General features: G+C 41.2%; 1 protein-coding gene and 2 long non-coding RNA genes across 3 annotated transcripts; all 3 read left to right on the forward strand.

The window, feature by feature from the left end:
• Positions 1–3,073: 3,073 nt before the first annotated feature.
• Positions 3,074–4,610, forward strand: LOC131003206 (uncharacterized). The gene is made up of 2 exons (XR_009094583.1): positions 3,074–4,058; positions 4,173–4,610. It is a non-coding gene; the product is annotated as an uncharacterized LOC131003206 (long non-coding RNA).
• A 9,697-nt stretch (positions 4,611–14,307) lies between these two features.
• On the forward strand, positions 14,308–15,149 carry LOC131003188 (uncharacterized). Its single transcript, XR_009094573.1, has 2 exons — positions 14,308–14,596; positions 14,711–15,149. It is a non-coding gene; the product is annotated as an uncharacterized LOC131003188 (long non-coding RNA).
• A 1,099-nt stretch (positions 15,150–16,248) lies between these two features.
• On the forward strand, positions 16,249–19,137 carry LOC131003193 (protein ILITYHIA-like). The gene is made up of 8 exons (XM_057929673.1): positions 16,249–16,287; positions 16,364–16,530; positions 17,070–17,252; positions 17,584–17,661; positions 18,066–18,185; positions 18,283–18,342; positions 18,469–18,562; positions 18,959–19,137. The coding sequence occupies exons 3-7, from the start codon at positions 17,214–17,216 to the stop codon at positions 18,478–18,480; spliced, it is 309 nt and encodes a 102-aa protein (XP_057785656.1). The 5' UTR covers positions 16,249–16,287; positions 16,364–16,530; positions 17,070–17,213; the 3' UTR covers positions 18,481–18,562; positions 18,959–19,137.
• The last annotated feature ends 730 nt before the right edge of the window (positions 19,138–19,867 follow it).

A 19,867-nucleotide genomic window follows, 5' to 3' on the forward strand; every position in this document is an offset into this window, starting at 1 on the left:
TTGTGAAATGCTATGGAAATTATCTGTAAATCTCCAATCTATTTTGATGCTATGGAATGATGCTTAATGTATCTTGTTGTTGTTAATGAATTCTCTTTATGGAATGATATAATCTCCCCTGTTATATTATGAATTCTCAATGTATCGTGCTTTTGTACCATAAGCATTTGACATGCTAAAGGAATATAGTGCTTTACACATAAAACTAAATGCACAAACATAAACATCAAAGTTGCTGCAAATTCATTCCCAACAAATTCAAGCCATAGTCATAAGCTGTCAGTTTAAAAATAACATAATATGTTGCACATTTGATGCACTACTACAAAAGTTTACATACATAACAGTGAATAGATAACGGTTTTTTTCAAAAACCGTTATGTATGAGCGCACTTTTAGGAATAGATAACGGTTTTGCGAAAATCCGTTATCTATGTACTGTTGTCTAAATGCATAGATAACGGTTTGAACAAATGCGTTATGTTTTTGCGTTATCTATAAGTTGCATACATAACGGTATTACAAAACCGTTGTGCCACCGTTATCTATGACCATATTTTATAACAGTAATTTACAACGGTTTTTGAACCGTTATGTATAAGAGTTATTTACAACGGTTTTTGAACCGTTATGTATGAGCGTCTCTAAAAACTGTTATGTATAATTTTTTTATTAATTTTTTTAAAATAATTTTCTACATTCTTATATTATATTAAAAAATAACAAATAAATTATTTATCCTAAAATTTGAATTTATTCCTAGATATAGACTTTGAAAAATAAAAAATTCATAACATTTTTTTATTTTATCAACACTTATATAAAATGTAAATTAAAAATCTAAATTAGAAATCTAAATACCAAAAATTGAATATTAAAAGTGAAAAAAAGAAAAAAAGAAAAAAATTTAGGAAATTTAGAAATTAACCCCCCCCAAACTAGAAGCCCTAGTTTTGTTCGTCCTCCCTGTCTCTCTCGACTTTCTCTCTCCCCTCTCGACTCCGCCGCCGGCGCCGCTGCCCCGAGCCAGCCCGTCGCCGCCCACCCTTGTCGCGCTGCGTCGCGCCGCTGCCACCCACCCTCGCTGCGTCTCATCTCCTCCCCAAATCTCTCTCTCTCTTCGCGATCTCTCCCTCTTTGAGAGATAGTCGCCGCCGCTGCCGAGGCAAGTTCCGGCCATAGAAGCACGCCCCCCCTCTGTCCTCCCCGGCCGCAGCAACGTCAGCCACCAAGCTCGTCGCACTTCCCTCGTCTCCCTCTTAATCGCCACTTTTAGCCACTGCTGCGCCGGGATACGCCGTCGACATCTTGTTCGCCGCTTTCAGTCGCCATTGTGCCTTCTACCGAAACCCTATGCATCGATTTTGGTCATCGTGCAGCTCTGCCACCAGAATTCCCAAATTACAAAGCCCTTCTACGGTTAGTGTTTGTCACGACCGCACTTGCTAAGGATAGCAAATTCGGGGAAACCGCGACTAAGGGAGGGAATTTAGGAGCGGGATTTAGAAAGGGGTATATTCAGTCTCTTAATGACTCGACTTGTATAAGGAAATCAATCGAAATATCTAGATATCAAGAAGGCCACAAGGGGACCGTACATAATAATATCCAGAAAAAGGGTGCTCAATGAGTTTGAGAACATTGTTAAATAATACATATTGTTTGACAAATAACATAATATCATAACGAAATCAGTGTTCGCAGCGGAATAACATTTTGAGTATATGTATGAAGACATATACTCTACTCTGAGGTACTCATCCTAGATCGACAAAAGCTCCGCTTGCACACTACATCCTCGATCACAGCTCAACCTGCACATTTATAAATACATACAGGGCTAAGTACGAGAGTACTTAGTGGACACTTGCCGAAATTTACATACATGCATAATATTTTATTGTCAAGCCTTTCAATAGTAGTAAGATACGAGGGTTTTCTTTTAAAGACTCGTATTTACCAAACATAATATCATTTATTTCATCAATAACCCGCGCAGGCATTTTAATATCATTAATCACCATATCAGTAACTCGTGCCGAGAGGGAGGCCTCCCTCTACGGACACTATGATCGGCCAACCCGCTAGATGACTCACGATCACAAGGTGTACACTAATTCCGAAGGGATTTGCGGTCCCATCCAGAATCCGAATTCGATTAACATCAGATAGGCAATTAATAACAAAACATAAAGCATTTAGGCATTGACAATATTATTCAAAATTTCATAAGCATAAAGTCTTAACAATTCTACTATATGGTTTTAATTTATACGTAAGAAAGCCCACCTGGATAGTAGACTCACGGTTTAGCTCTAACTCTGGTGCTTGACCTTTAAACCGAGAAAATAAAATAAGATTCTAATTCTCGAAAAATCTCAATAAATGAGGATGCGTGAAATGATTATGCATGACTCATATTCCTTTAATAATATTATGAGATGCTAATCCTATTTAAGGAAATAAAGCTCGTCTTATGAGGTCGGATTATTAATATTTAATAATCTACTCATCTTAAAAATAATCTAATTCACTTACTAATTAATAATTAGTAAGTCTTAAAATTAATCACTAATTAAATATAATTAGGATTAATAATGAGGCCTAAAATAATAATTCTTATTGGGCCTAAATAAATAAATAATAGGTGCCCAATTATATGGATTTGAAGCCCATAAGAAAATTAATAGAAGCCCATGGGAAGCCCAAAATGAATTAATCTCTGGCCCAACAAATAAAATGAACTAGGCCCAATAAGAGGGCCCAAAAATTCGGCCCAAACCCGGCCCAACTGAGAAAGACCCACTCCTCTCTTAAGTCTTCACTCTCGGTTCTCTCTACCGACAATCTCGGTCCCTCTCTCTATTTTCTATCACAAAACCAATCTCTCACGTCTCTTTCTATCTATCTGTATTAAAGCAAATATTCCTTCTCTTATCATGACCGAACCACTCTCTCTTTTTATTCAATCACCACATGCACACACACTTTTTAAAATATAACTCTCTCTCTTCTAACAACAAAACACACGCACACACACATTGAAGTATCTCTCTCTCTATATTATCAAAAGAGTTGCAGCAACATATCTCTCTCTCTCTCGCTTGATTCCGGCGTCCTTCTTCCCGGCGAGTCATCGCCGGAAGCCATCTCTCTCTCTCTCGCATACATCGGTAACCACCCAAACACTCACCTCTCAATCTCTCTCGAATCTCCTCCGGCGAAGAACTGTCGGTCAGTCACCTCCCTCAACGTTTCACTACAGCGCCGTTGTTCCTGCTGCTGATTCTGCTCTGGGCCGCGACCTGCGGCGCTTGGCCTTTGGCCGCGCCGTCCCGCTCCGCCTGAAGTCGCCGAGTCAGCCGCCTTCGACTGCTGCTGTCGCCGAGGAGTCCGCCGACTGCTGCTGTTCGTTGAGGAGTCCGCCGGCTGCTGCCACAAGTCTGCCGTCGTCGCAGCGAGACCGGCGCAGCACCATCATCCTCGCGTCCCTCTGATGCCGGCGTAGTTCTGCCAGTCGTCTGGAGTTGCCGCCACCGTCGCCAGCTGGACCCTCGGCAGCCGCTGCTGTCGTTCTCGGGCTCCGAGTTCCGAAGCCGGTGAGAGCTCCATCATCGCGTCGTCTCGTTCGTCTCTCGGCCCAACTGAACAGGTCGTGGAGCAACAAGGCGAGCTTCTCGCCTGAACCCACCGCCGAGCACCGAGTCGCTGCTGCTCGTCGTCTCTTGATCAGCCTGAACAGGCCGCGTCCCTTCTTCCTAAAGCTAAGTTATATCCTTGACTCGTCTTCTTCCTACCATGTCTGAGTATCGATAAGCTTAAGCTTCTATGAGTAAGAAAGAATCAGGGTTTAACACTCTGTCAGTGAGCATGCTATCGCTATCCTTGTTCGTTCATTCATGTGCTATGTGTGAGGTCCTCATGGTTTGTGTTCTAGAGTGCAGTGGCAGTATACACATAAGTCTTTCTATTGCTATACATAACATGGACTGTTTGATGTAGTGGTAAAACATGATTATGCTCGTTGGTATGAATGCGAACTCGATTGGATAACTGAGGTAGTATAAATACCTTGAATGATGCTTGCTTTGGTGTTTGTTGGCTGTTGTGGTTGGATTAAATGAAGCAGCAGATCGAACTGAAATAATAAAGTTGTTCTTGCATTAATGCAGGTGGAATAAGGGAAGAAGGTGGAGCATTGAAGACAAGCTTACCTTGAGAATACTTGGTAGGATGAATTAAAGGCTCACTTCTCCTTGTGCAGTCCTCAAATGAAGAATGAAGAGAATGCAACAATGTTGGCTGTTTTGAATGACGAGGTGGTTTGGCTGGGAGCTTGTATACATGGGAGGAGGTACATTCTAGGGTGGCTGATTGACATATTTAGGTGTACTTGGGCATGGCAGCCTGCTGCATAGGCGTGGGAAAAGAAAAGGTGCAGCAAGCTCAAGAGGGGATAGGGGAGTGTGCAGCACATGTCTCCATACCTTATTGTTATTCCCATTTTCTTGAACTTAGGGGGGGGGTGGCAGGTGGTGGAGTAGTAAAAATCTAATTTGTATTATTATCGAGATTGCTAAATTAAATCCATAGATTTAATTCGTTCGTCATTCTAATACCTAAATTAAATCCGTAGATTTAATTGGCTTCAAAGTCTGAAATAATTCACGACTTAAGTAACAATATAAAATAAACTCCATCTTGATTAATAAGTAACACAACTTTGCTAAGTTGGTTATAACTTTGAATAATAATTATTCATTGATTCAAAGATTAACGTCGCGATTTTAAACACGCGAAGATAAAATAAATGCATACTGCTAGTGTAGCGAATCTGTTTCCAAATTACGTAATTCAGAATCATAGTTGGAATTCATAAAGCGTTTCATTTACAAAAAATAGATTAATAAACACGCAATATTGGACTAAAATAAATATAAAAGAGCGGGTTGTTACATACTACCCCTCTTAACAAAAATTTCGTCCCGAAATTTGCATACCTATGTGAAAAGTTCTGGGTATTTTTCTTTCATCTGGTCCTCAAGTTCCCACGTTGCTTCTTCAGGTCCATGGTGTCTCCACAGTATTTTGACTGACACGATCGATTTATTCCTCAACTCTTGCACCTTTCGGTCCAAAATGGCTTCAGGTTTTTCCTCGTACGTCAAGTCTGGGTTAAGAATCATTTCCTCTTGGTGAATCACGTGTTTGGGGTCAAACACGTACCGTCTCAGCTGTGACACGTGGAACACATTGTGGACGTTTCCAAAGCTAGGTGGCAGCGCCAACCTATACGCTACGGGACCTATTCTTTCAAGGATCTCATAAGGTCCTACAAAACGGGGTCTCAACTTACCCTTAACACCGAATCTAACGATCCCTTTCGAGGGTGACACTTTCAGGAAAACCTTGTCTCCAATTTGAAATTGTAGTTCGGTTCGTCGGGTATCGGCATAAGACTTCTGTCTATCCTGGGCCTCTTTAATTCTTGCTCTAATCTGGCGGATGGTCTCGATCATCTCGCTTACTGCATCTGGCCCAAGGATTTTTCTTTCACCCACCTCATCCCAGTAAAGTGGTGATCTACACTTCCTTCCATACAGCGCCTCATAGGGTGCCATATCAATGGTCGCCTGGTAACTGTTGTTGTAGGCGAATTCGATCAACGGTAGCACTGATTCCCAACTTCCTCCTCGGTCTAGCACCACTGTCCTCAACATATCTTCAAGGGTCTGAATTGTCCTTTCTGATTGTCCATCTGTTTGAGGATGAAAGGCGGTGCTAAAGTTTAATCTTGTTCCCAACTCTTTCTGCAAACTGATCCAAAATCTAGAAGTAAATTTTGAATCTCTGTCTGAAGTAATGGATATTGGTATTCCATGTAGCCGTACAATCTCACGGATGTACAGTTGGGCTAGTTTCTCCGATCCATGGGTAATTGGAATCGGTATAAAATGAGCGCTCTTCGTGAGACGGTCTACTATTACCCAAATAGCTGTGTTGCCCCTATTTGTTTTGGGTAGACCCGTCACGAAATCCATCGCTATGTGCTCCCACTTCCATTCTGGGATTCCTAATGGCTGCAATTTCCCATATGGTCGTTGATGTAAAGCTTTCACTTGCTGGCATGCAAGGCAGCGCTCTACAAACGAGGCTATATCTCGTTTCATTCCGTCCCACCAAAACTTCTGTTTCAGATCTTGGTACATTTTGGTACTCCCGGGATGAGCGGTATAGGGCGTGTCATGAGCTTCACTCATGATCTCATTTCTGAGTTCCTCGTTATGGGGAACACACAATCTTCCTTCAAAAAGAACGGCGTTATCCGTTGCCTCTTGGTAGCCTCCTGGCGTGCCTGTTCGGATCTTGAGACGAACTTTTTCCAAGTCCTCATCCGCTCTCTGGGCACTGACGATCCTTTCTCTGAGGTCTGGGGCGGCTACCAGAGTTGCAATAATTGCTCTTGTCGTTGCCGGTGGCTGAACCACTTCTATCTTCAATTTGTCAAAATCCCTTACAAGCGCGTCCTCTTGAGTGAGAAGAAGTCCTAACTCGGATTGAGTTTTACGACTTAAAGCATCAGCTACTACATTAGCTTTTCCCGGGTGGTAGTTGATACCGCAATCGTAATCCTTCACGAGCTCGAGCCATCTCCTCTGTCTCATGTTCAAGTCTTTCTGCTCGAAAAAGTACTTAAGGCTTTTGTGATCAGTGAAGATTTCACATCTAACTCCGTATAGATGGTGTCTCCAAATTTTCAAAGCATGCACAATTGCTGCTAGTTCCAGATCATGAGTGGGGTAGTTCAATTCGTGTGGCCTTAGTTGCCGTGAGGCATAGGCGATGACCTTTCCTTCTTGCATCAACACACAACCTAGCCCATTTTTGGACGCGTCCGTGAAGATCACGTACTCCTTATCAGCTGCTGGAACTGCTAGCACTGGTGCAGTTGTCAATTTCTTCTTCAGCTCTTGGAAGCTGGCTTCACACTCTTCGTTCCACTTATACTTGATTCCTTTGCGAAGTAATTGCGTCATTGGTCTCGCTATTTTAGAGAATCCTTCGATGAATCTCCGGTAGTATCCCGCCAAACCTAAGAAACTCCGGATTTCATTAGGTGTGGTTGGTGATTTCCACTCGCGCACTGCTTGCACCTTGGCGGGGTCCACCTTAATTCCATCTGCTGATACGATGTGTCCTAAAAACATTACTTCCTTCAGCCAAAATTCGCACTTGCTGAATTTGGCGAACAACTTCTCCGTCCTTAATGTCTCCAGGATGATTCTCAAGTGATTTTCATGCTCTTGGTCATTCTTAGAATAGATGAGGATATCATCTATAAACACTAAGACAAATTTGTCTAAGTATGGATGGAAAACTCGATTCATGAGGTCCATGAATACTGCCGGTGCATTGGTTAGACCAAAAGGCATGACAACGAATTCATAGTGACCATATCTTGTGCGGAAAGCGGTCTTGGGTATATCCTCTGGTCTGATCTTCAGCTGGTGATACCCAGACCTTAAATCTATTTTTGAGAATACACTGGCTCCCTTGAGTTGATCGAACAAATCATCTATCCTTGGAAGAGGGTATTTGTTTTTAAGCGTCAGTTTGTTCAACTCTCGATAATCAATGCACATTCTCATGGTCCCATCTTTCTTCTTGACAAAGAGTACAGGCGCTCCCCAAGGCGAGACACTGGGCCTGATGAAACCCAAGTCCAAGAGTTCCTGTAGTTGCACCTTCAATTCTTGTAGTTCCTTTGGGGCCATCCTGTATGGTGCCTTTGATACTGGGGCAGATCCAGGTTCTAGATCAATGGTGAAATCTAGTTGCCTGTCTGGAGGTAGTCCCGGCAATATTTCAGGAAAAACTTCTGGAAAGTCTCGTACTATTTCCACATCTTCCACCTTCTTGTCTTCACTAGCTTCCCCGTTTAGGTAGACGAGATAAGCTGTGCTTCCTTCCTTCATCATCTCCTTTCTGGCTTGTAATGCGGATATCACTGGTACTCTTTTCTTCATACCTATGCCGTGAAATTCCGTCGGTTCCTTTCCAGGTGGTCGAAGAGAAATTTTTCGTTCACTACAAAGGATGGTGGCGTGATTCTCAGCTAGCCAGTCCATTCCTAAGATCATATCTACGTCCCACATGAGCAGAATATTAAGATTGTTCGCTACCATCTTAAGTTCTCCTATTTCAAATTCTACGTTCGAGCAAACATGTGTGGTGGTAGATCTTCCTCCTGAGGGTGTAGTGATTCTTAAGGCACACTTAGCTCGTTCTGATTCGATTTCTAAGGTATCTACGCAAGGGGCAGATATAAAAGAATGCGAGGCACCAGTATCGAACAGAATCATTATGGAAAAACCTTTAAGCTTGCCCATACCTGCCAGGTTTCCCTGATTTTTCTCGGGCTGGTTTTGGGTGAGAGCAAAGGCTCTCGCCTGCTGCGGCAATGGTTGCGGCCGCCTCTGTTGCTGTTGGCGCTGTTGGTATTGCTGCTGGTGTGGCTGTTGTTGGCGGGGGTGGTATTGGTATTGCTGTTGGTGTGGCTGTTGTTGGCGGGGGTGGGTTTGCCCTTGAACTGCTTGTAGGGGCTGGGCATAAGTGGCCCTGATTGCCGCGCCCTGCTGTTTGTTGGGGCACTGTGAGGAGTAGTGGCCCTTCTGGCCACACGTGTAGCAACTGTCAGTTCCAGCCCTACAGACACCACGATGTGGTTTGTGGCATTTTGGACAAAGGGGAACTTCATTTTGTCTTTGGCTGCCTCCAGCCGGGGCAGGACCCTGTTGCTTCCCTTGTCCTTGTTGCTGATGTTGTCCCAACGGCGCATTTCCTTGCCATGGCCTCTTGTTAGTCTGGTTTTCATTTCTCCCATGGTCGTTCCAGTTGCGCTTCCCTTTAAAGTTCTGAGGGCGTGCAGGTGGATTGGCTGGTGCTGAGGTCTGTGGCGGGGCCAATCTTTCTACTGGCATTGCAGCTTCGATGTCCAGTGCCCTATTCAAAGACTCAGTGTATGAGAGTCCACCATGACTAGCTAGAGTCATCCGAATCTCGTGCCTCAGACCGGCACAAAATTTCTCCGCCATTTTCTCATCAGTATCCACCTGCTGCGGAGCATAACGCGACAGATCGCAGAACTCTCTGTCATACTCCGTCACCGTCTTCTTCCCTTGTTTCAGGCTATAGAACTCGGCCTCCTTCTTCTTTCTGTAGCTCTTGGGAATATACTTATCGTATAATCCCGTCTTAAAGTCTTCCCAAGTGTATGCTGCCCATTGTTCGGGAGTCAGAGTCTTTCGGCGGGCTTCCCACCAAAAGTCAGCCGATCCGGCTAGTTGGAAAGACATACACGAGAGTCGCTCCTCTTCTGTGCAGTGTAGGAAAGTGAAGATACGCTCCAAGGCGCGTATCCAAGCTTCGGCCTCGGCTGGGTCGCCTGTCCCAGTGAACGTGGGCGGATTCTGTCGAAGAAAAAGTTCTTCAGTCCTTCTAGCAGGGGGTGGAGGGGGTGGGGTAGGTTCCCTGTTGTTTCGCCGCTCTTCAGGTATTTCATTGCGATTTCCATCATTGTTAACGTTTCTTCTAGGGGGGCGACCTCGTTTAGGCGGCATTCTGCAATTTACAAACATCCATTTTAACACATTCTATACATGAGTCTCTAAGGCAATTAATAAAGAATTGTTGGTCAAATTTAACTTATCATAACTCCAAAACTAAGATATTAACAGGAACCGTTGCATACACAAGTCACATTATTCAAAGTTACTACATTCTTAACTGACTTGTGAAGAATAAAACCCGTAGAGAAATATAAAACATACACGAGATCGTCGTAGAAAGCCCATGCTAGGGTCATATATATATATATAGATATCCTGGACAATTTGCCTCATCGAGGGCTTTTACATCGTCAACCAAAATGTAAGTAAAGTCGATCCGAGTACTCCCTATGGTGTACCGGCTTACTAGCTATGCAACCTCAAAATGGTACTTAATCATGGAACGTCAACGTTTTCGTACTAATGCTAGCTAGAGACAACATAAATAAAATCATAGTCATAGATTACAAAAATATCCGAACGAATCATCGTTTCTGGAAAAATATCAACAAGCTTAAAAATTATCAAATCCGCGAACCCTGAGTCGCGGTACTGCTGCTCCTCGGTGACGCTAGGGGGTCCTCCTCCGGATCCTCCTCCGGGTCCTCTTCTGGATCCTCCTCTGGATCCTCCTCGGGGTCCTCCTCCTCATCCTCGCCCGGCTCCGAGTTGGGCAACGGAGTCTCTCCCTGGCCCTCGCCTGTCTCCCGCATGATCTGGGCTGAGCGGAAGATGTCGTCCACAATCTCACGGATCGGATCATCTCTGGTACTGATCCTGACCGTGGTGCGAGGCTTGATCGGAGCTGGAGGTGGCACGGGCTCGGGATGAGTACTCCTCATCGTACCATACGGTACTGTACCATCATCCTCCTGCATAGGGTATTTTCCCTTATCTAGGAACTCCCTCATGTTGGCCATGACCCTGTCGACCTCTGCCATGGCAGCCTCAAACCTTGCGTCTATCGTAGGTATCATTGGTGGTGGAGGAGTAGCAGCCCGAGCTGATGAGTCAGGAGGCGATGGAAAATCCCTGCGAGCCCGTGGACGAGAAGGGCCTGCCTCGTCATCGTGCCTACCACGGCGCCCTAGAACTGAGGCTCGTGGTGGAGAATCTCGGGGCAAGGCCATCGAGGGCTCGGGAGCAGTAGTGGGTGCTTCCGCTGGCAAAGGCGTCCCCACCTGTACGTAGTCTCCCGGCAGGATGTAGGGCCCTAGAGGGGCGCGGCCCCACAAGGTGAAACAGGCCTGAAGCTCCGCAATGAAGCTAGGGAAGTCTCCCACGAGGTCGTGGTAATCCTCCCGGCGAAAGATGTAATGGGCAGAGATCAGCCTAGCCCATCCCTGCCATTCGGAAGGTAACAGTAAGATCAACCTCTGGATACCGTCATACCCTGATACTCCATGTACACTCGCTTCGACCCAGTGTCTGTGAAAACCAGCGAGAAATTGTCCGAGGTTATCCCCGTGACATGGAGCATAGGTGCGGTAGGACCGCTTGACCTCTTCTGGACTAGCCCATGGGGGCAGTGGTCGTCGTCGGGTGAAAACAGTCCTCGCCATCTAACAAAGGAAGTTCTATCGTCAAAAAGTAACACACGACAAGTAACTTTAAGCGATAAGGCTCTAAATATCTAAAATCGGAAAACAAGTTTGGTTCGAAACCAAAACGTGCAAAAAAAACACCTCATCATCTAAATCTAGCATTTATACACAAGCCATACAGGTTCTTAATACTTAATCACAGATTACCAATTCGACTTTCATATAATTCTAATGTCGTTGTTTACCGAACTTAGGGCTTGTTATGTGATGATGATATACTCTTAGATCTAGTAACTAAAAGTTTCAACAAAATAAGTTCAAAAGGCCAAGCCAATTCGAGATCTCATCATAGAAAAATACTCGAATATTTAAGCTATGCCCATGCTATCAACGTACTATTAACGTTCGTTACGCTGCTCAATCTTCATGCTCGTGGTTTCATCATGTGACTCTTCGTGTGATTCCTCTTTCTCTATCTCAATCGTCATTATTGATGTCATCGTAACATGAAGAAAAGTTAAGGCATCTCCCTAAGTTCTCTTCTATGTTCCGTCGTGTGAGTGAGCATATATAACTTAACAGTTCTAAGTTCTTGTGATTCATACAATAGTCATACTTATTCATGCTTCATACATTTCAAGAAATTAACTTAATTAAAACTTGAAAGTACTTACCATAACCTCTGTTGAGCGTGACGAGATGTAGTGCCAAGCTTTTGTCAACTAGTTTAAAAGTATATTGACTTACTTAATCTAGACTCAACTTAGAAGGAATGATTAGTACTCAGAGCAAAAGAAAAGCTCTGATACCATTCTGTCACGACCGCACTTGCTAAGGATAGCAAATTCGGGGAAACCGCGACTAAGGGAGGGAATTTAGGAGCGGGATTTAGAAAGGGGTATATTCAGTCTCTTAATGACTCGACTTGTATAAGGAAATCAATCGAAATATCTAGATATCAAGAAGGCCACAAGGGGACCGTACATAATAATATCCAGAAAAAGGGTGCTCAATGAGTTTGAGAACATTGTTAAATAATACATATTGTTTGACAAATAACATAATATCATAACGAAATCAGTGTTCGCAGCGGAATAACATTTTGAGTATATGTATGAAGACATATACTCTACTCTGAGGTACTCATCCTAGATCGACAAAAGCTCCGCTTGCACACTACATCCTCGATCACAGCTCAACCTGCACATTTATAAATACATACAGGGCTAAGTACGAGAGTACTTAGTGGACACTTGCCGAAATTTACATACATGCATAATATTTTATTGTCAAGCCTTTCAATAGTAGTAAGATACGAGGGTTTTCTTTTAAAGACTCGTATTTACCAAACATAATATCATTTATTTCATCAATAACCCGCGCAGGCATTTTAATATCATTAATCACCATATCAGTAACTCGTGCCGAGAGGGAGGCCTCCCTCTACGGACACTATGATCGGCCAACCCGCTAGATGACTCACGATCACAAGGTGTACACTAATTCCGAAGGGATTTGCGGTCCCATCCAGAATCCGAATTCGATTAACATCAGATAGGCAATTAATAACAAAACATAAAGCATTTAGGCATTGACAATATTATTCAAAATTTCATAAGCATAAAGTCTTAACAATTCTACTATATGGTTTTAATTTATACGTAAGAAAGCCCACCTGGATAGTAGACTCACGGTTTAGCTCTAACTCTGGTGCTTGACCTTTAAACCGAGAAAATAAAATAAGATTCTAATTCTCGAAAAATCTCAATAAATGAGGATGCGTGAAATGATTATGCATGACTCATATTCCTTTAATAATATTATGAGATGCTAATCCTATTTAAGGAAATAAAGCTCGTCTTATGAGGTCGGATTATTAATATTTAATAATCTACTCATCTTAAAAATAATCTAATTCACTTACTAATTAATAATTAGTAAGTCTTAAAATTAATCACTAATTAAATATAATTAGGATTAATAATGAGGCCTAAAATAATAATTCTTATTGGGCCTAAATAAATAAATAATAGGTGCCCAATTATATGGATTTGAAGCCCATAAGAAAATTAATAGAAGCCCATGGGAAGCCCAAAATGAATTAATCTCTGGCCCAACAAATAAAATGAACTAGGCCCAATAAGAGGGCCCAAAAATTCGGCCCAAACCCGGCCCAACTGAGAAAGACCCACTCCTCTCTTAAGTCTTCACTCTCGGTTCTCTCTACCGACAATCTCGGTCCCTCTCTCTATTTTCTATCACAAAACCAATCTCTCACGTCTCTTTCTATCTATCTGTATTAAAGCAAATATTCCTTCTCTTATCATGACCGAACCACTCTCTCTTTTTATTCAATCACCACATGCACACACACTTTTTAAAATATAACTCTCTCTCTTCTAACAACAAAACACACGCACACACACATTGAAGTATCTCTCTCTCTATATTATCAAAAGAGTTGCAGCAACATATCTCTCTCTCTCTCGCTTGATTCCGGCGTCCTTCTTCCCGGCGAGTCATCGCCGGAAGCCATCTCTCTCTCTCTCGCATACATCGGTAACCACCCAAACACTCACCTCTCAATCTCTCTCGAATCTCCTCCGGCGAAGAACTGTCGGTCAGTCACCTCCCTCAACGTTTCACTACAGCGCCGTTGTTCCTGCTGCTGATTCTGCTCTGGGCCGCGACCTGCGGCGCTTGGCCTTTGGCCGCGCCGTCCCGCTCCGCCTGAAGTCGCCGAGTCAGCCGCCTTCGACTGCTGCTGTCGCCGAGGAGTCCGCCGACTGCTGCTGTTCGTTGAGGAGTCCGCCGGCTGCTGCCACAAGTCTGCCGTCGTCGCAGCGAGACCGGCGCAGCACCATCATCCTCGCGTCCCTCTGATGCCGGCGTAGTTCTGCCAGTCGTCTGGAGTTGCCGCCACCGTCGCCAGCTGGACCCTCGGCAGCCGCTGCTGTCGTTCTCGGGCTCCGAGTTCCGAAGCCGGTGAGAGCTCCATCATCGCGTCGTCTCGTTCGTCTCTCGGCCCAACTGAACAGGTCGTGGAGCAACAAGGCGAGCTTCTCGCCTGAACCCACCGCCGAGCACCGAGTCGCTGCTGCTCGTCGTCTCTTGATCAGCCTGAACAGGCCGCGTCCCTTCTTCCTAAAGCTAAGTTATATCCTTGACTCGTCTTCTTCCTACCATGTCTGAGTATCGATAAGCTTAAGCTTCTATGAGTAAGAAAGAATCAGGGTTTAACACTCTGTCAGTGAGCATGCTATCGCTATCCTTGTTCGTTCATTCATGTGCTATGTGTGAGGTCCTCATGGTTTGTGTTCTAGAGTGCAGTGGCAGTATACACATAAGTCTTTCTATTGCTATACATAACATGGACTGTTTGATGTAGTGGTAAAACATGATTATGCTCGTTGGTATGAATGCGAACTCGATTGGATAACTGAGGTAGTATAAATACCTTGAATGATGCTTGCTTTGGTGTTTGTTGGCTGTTGTGGTTGGATTAAATGAAGCAGCAGATCGAACTGAAATAATAAAGTTGTTCTTGCATTAATGCAGGTGGAATAAGGGAAGAAGGTGGAGCATTGAAGACAAGCTTACCTTGAGAATACTTGGTAGGATGAATTAAAGGCTCACTTCTCCTTGTGCAGTCCTCAAATGAAGAATGAAGAGAATGCAACAATGTTGGCTGTTTTGAATGACGAGGTGGTTTGGCTGGGAGCTTGTATACATGGGAGGAGGTACATTCTAGGGTGGCTGATTGACATATTTAGGTGTACTTGGGCATGGCAGCCTGCTGCATAGGCGTGGGAAAAGAAAAGGTGCAGCAAGCTCAAGAGGGGATAGGGGAGTGTGCAGCACATGTCTCCATACCTTATTGTTATTCCCATTTTCTTGAACTTAGGGGGGGGGGTGGCAGGTGGTGGAGTAGTAAAAATCTAATTTGTATTATTATCGAGATTGCTAAATTAAATCCATAGATTTAATTCGTTCGTCATTCTAATACCTAAATTAAATCCGTAGATTTAATTGGCTTCAAAGTCTGAAATAATTCACGACTTAAGTAACAATATAAAATAAACTCCATCTTGATTAATAAGTAACACAACTTTGCTAAGTTGGTTATAACTTTGAATAATAATTATTCATTGATTCAAAGATTAACGTCGCGATTTTAAACACGCGAAGATAAAATAAATGCATACTGCTAGTGTAGCGAATCTGTTTCCAAATTACGTAATTCAGAATCATAGTTGGAATTCATAAAGCGTTTCATTTACAAAAAATAGATTAATAAACACGCAATATTGGACTAAAATAAATATAAAAGAGCGGGTTGTTACAGTGTTCTCGACGTTCCTATCGAAAGCCACATTTGAAGATGCATAGGTTTTAATACATTATAGAATACCTGTCTATAGTTGATGTCCGATTGATATTGGATTCGAAGGCTGCTTGTATCAGATGTTGTAGGCATATTTGTGTTATGTTAGTTAATTGTGGGGTTTAATTATGTTTTTGAACTATGATTTATTGACTAAGCTCTGCAGTTGGGGGAAATGCACATGAAGTGTTTGTGAAATTGCTTGAGGGGAAATTTAGGTTTTTTTTTTGTTTTATTTGTTATTTTCCTAGTTCTGTATGTGAGTTGCTAGCTTTGTTTGTGAACTATATGTGGGGAAATTATAATGTTTTGTTAGATTATAGAGAGTAATTGTGATTAACTTGAAATGATTTTGGAGATTTATAGTCTTTAGGCGCGTGGTTTGTGGGAGATCAGCAAATGTGAAAGTAGAGCTTTGATAACTCCTTAGTTGCGTGTCCAACTTATTAATTTTGGGAAATCTAGTGATACTAATAGAAGGTGGGTCGAGGATGCTTTCGTAATTAAGTTAGAAAGAGTAGCTCTGTAAAGTTTGTATCTTTTGTGGGTGATTTTGCTTTATTTAGCATTAAGTTCTCAATGTTGTGACTAAGATACACTTGCCTAGTTAAAGTTCTTGGCATTTTAAATTAGAAGCTATGAAAAATATTTGATGTATGATCTTACGAAATTTGATGTCCAATTGTTTAAATTGACCTGTCTCTTATGCTGCAGGCTATTGGAAACTTTTTCTACCAAGGCATTCCTACAGGTGATTAATATTAAGATACTCCTTTTCTTATGTTGCTATAATTTTCTGTTATTAATTGTTTAATCTTATGCATCAGCTTATCTTGTTTTTGTTGTGCCACCCGAATTGGGAGATAAGGAAAGCAGCATATGGCACTTCCAGGAAGATTCTTGGTGCATCTCATCTATTAGCTGAAGCTATTTTGCTCGAATTTTTGAATTATCTCTCTGTTGTTGGAGAAAAGACTATTATTCTTAAGATGAGGTAGTTCAATAGTCATACACTCCTTCTTTTGCTTCATTTTAGTTCCTTGTGTGGCTTTTATTTGAATTACTAGATGAACCTTTCAGAAATTTAGATAGGTGAAACCGTGAAAGTCTAAACAGATACAAGCTTTCCTTCTCGAATGTGTTGGTGGTGTCTTAACAAAAACAATGACCTGCTCAAAATTTTCATTTCCCGGATGCAAGTACAAAAAGCCTTAGGATGATAGGTGCTAGCCCACTAGTTAAGGAAGGTTGAGACACTGAGAGATATATTTTTTTGTTGCTGTCTTCGGTGGTTTTTGATTCTGTCCTCAATATCTGCTATCATTTTGCTAGTTCTATCATTAAAACAGTACGCATCTTGGTGCATTTTTGATATCTTATGGTGGCTTCCAATATGACAATTGTGAATCTATTTGCTTGGACTTACCCTTTCAAGTTGCTCCTTTCTTGGTTTACATATTGCTCTAATCCTGTTCATCTCCTTGGTGTCTGAGATGCTTTCCCCCCTTAGAGTAAGTCGTTTTCTTTATTCAGTGATGCAGAAAATGTGACAGACTCTCAAGTTCCTTTCCTTCCATCAGTTGAAGTTTTAGTGAAGGCATTAGTTGTAATAGCACCTGTGGTTTCAGCTAGAGGTCCAGATGCTTGTGTGCAGTTATTGCTTTGCTTACATCACCCATGCATCATTGGCACAGGGAAAAAAATGCAGTTTGGAGGGTATCTTTCTCTTCTTAATTCACTTTAGTTGGTCCTGTTATGTTGCTTTCGTTTGCAATTTTCTTCTGCATAAATTGGAATACTTTGCTCTTCTTATATCAACTTGAATGGAGCTTTTGGTGTCCATTAAAAAGCGATGTCCTTCCAGGATGGATGGTATTAAATTTTAAATTTTTATGTTTCAACTAGAAATAGGCTTCTCTGGTTTCCAATTCCACAATTAGAATGTGTTGAATCTGTGAGTTAACAGGATTGATAGTCTTCTCCATCGATGATGCGTGCATCATTTGTTTCTGTTATATTGTGCTAATATTCATTCTTCCTTCTTCAGAGGGTGCAGAAGTGTCTGCAGAAATTGGGAATTGATCTGATTGGTCTTATTACTGCTGATGTTGTTAAGTTATGCAAGGTAATTGCTTTTCCTTTCAGAAATGTTGATTACTACTCACTTTCTGAGTTCTGTATGCACTAAATATTCCTGTCTGATATCCTTTTGTAGTTGGGTTCTGTTGATTTCTCAGACCTACATTATCTATTTACTTTTATTTTGTTCGTGTATTATCGGTTTAGCCTTGTCCATATTGGCAGAAATGTCTACCTTTGTGATTCTATCAGATTTAAAAACTTCCTAGTTTTCAAGTTAAGATCAACTAGTTGAAAACACTTCAAGCATTTCCTGGAACTGAGACCCATTTGTGAACCTTTTGCTTTTGATAAGTGAAGGCACGTCGCACATATATGATGTTTAATTCATATTTTTTCAACTTGGATGTTTTTTATTTTTTATTTTTTAAATTTGTCTTGTCCATGAAGGGATTATTAGGTTCAAATGGATTGTTGAATTCTAATCACATGGAGCAAGAAGCAGCTTTAAACTCCTTGTCAACACTGATGTCTATTATACCAGGAGATACTTATACACAATTTGCAAAGGTTGGCTACATCCTTTTCTCTGTTCTTTCTGCTATGTTTTAGATGAAGATAGTTATATGGTTTCTGTGGCTCTTATTACATGAATCATTTTATGTAGCACTTTATTGATCTCCCAGATCGTGTTGCTCATGACGCACTCTCAGAAGTTGATATTCAGGTTTTTTTTTTCACCCTTAGATTGAGTACAAATTTTTGTACATTTTCATCATTTTTTCCTGATGCTATTTATGGATGTTATTTGTGCTTGTTAATGCATAAACTGATTAGTCCTGTTCTGTTTCAGATCTTCCTCTGAAATGTTGAATGAATTACAGCTGAGTCTGTCAAACGGATGGCAGTAAAGACACAGCTAAGCACATTGAAGAAACCCGAAGATGGTAATTTTGTCATATGCATTTCATTTTGGCTCTTGAGGTTTTGATTGCTAATTCACTAGAGCCTTAGTTTTTTTCAGTTTTATGAAGCCCCTGAACTTTTACATTTTGTTTTAGCAACATAAACTTTAAAATTCAGGGCAAGAAACTGATTTTGCCTTGGTTTTGCTGTTGCAATTTTGGATCTTGTAAAGGAAATCTAATTGCTGCTGCTGCTTGAAGTTGCAAGGAACGGGGAGTCATGAATGACACTTTGAAAGAAATGTTTTCTTGCCTTTGCCGTCTAATGTGATTCATGATGTAGTGTGAAACAAAAGTCAACATATTGTTTGTTATCTTTTTCTTGTCCAGTTTTCTTTTATTTCACATATTTTATTTGGATTATTTTTCTATTGGCAGGTTGAGCTTGTGTGTCGGGTTCTCTCCTAAGTTAGTTGCTGCAAATTCATCATAGCAGGTCAACTAGTTCATGAGGACTTGGTGCTAGAACACATAATATGATAGATTTTTGTTTTAGCTATAAGATAGTTGGTACTTTCAATTTTGAATCGAAATATGCAATGATCATATGTACTTGATACTTGGTTAATTTGGATGGTAATGTATGAATATTTTGGATGATATATAATATTGTTATTGGTGATTTTATCATTTTGTTGTTTTAAAGTTATTTATTTATTTCTTGAGATAAATAACATAAAAATCGAGAAAAAATATTAAATATGCTAGTTGTAGTTGAAATACATAACAGTATAAAAAGTACAAAAAAATCGTTATGTATTTCTATCAAAGATAACGGTAAAAACCGTTATAAAAAGTAAAAAAAAAACTGTTAACTATGATAGAAAAAAAACAAAAAAAATACAAAACATAACGGAAAAATCCTCATACATAACGGTAATAAATCGTTATGTATAAGCATTATATATAATGGTTCATACCGTTATGTATAGAAAAAAAACTGTTAACTATGATAGGAAAAAAAACAAAAAAATACAAAACATAACGGAAAAATCCTCATACATAACGGTATAAACCGTTATGTATAATCATTATAGATAACGGTTTCATACCGTTATGTATAGAAAAAAAACTGTTAACTATGATAGGAAAAAAAATAAAAAAAATACAAAACATAACGGAAAAATCCTCATACATAACGGTATAAACCGTTATGTATAATCATTATAGATAACGGTTTCATACCGTTATGTATGATCGTCTCGTACCGTTATCTATTCTCACATACATAACGGTTTTTAAACCGTTGTCTATGATACATATCATAGATAACACCACTATACACAA

This window comes from Salvia miltiorrhiza, unplaced genomic scaffold (assembly GCF_028751815.1).
Source record: "Salvia miltiorrhiza cultivar Shanhuang (shh) unplaced genomic scaffold, IMPLAD_Smil_shh fragScaff_scaffold_8_1, whole genome shotgun sequence".
NCBI classification, from domain to species: Eukaryota; Viridiplantae; Streptophyta; class Magnoliopsida; order Lamiales; family Lamiaceae; genus Salvia; species Salvia miltiorrhiza.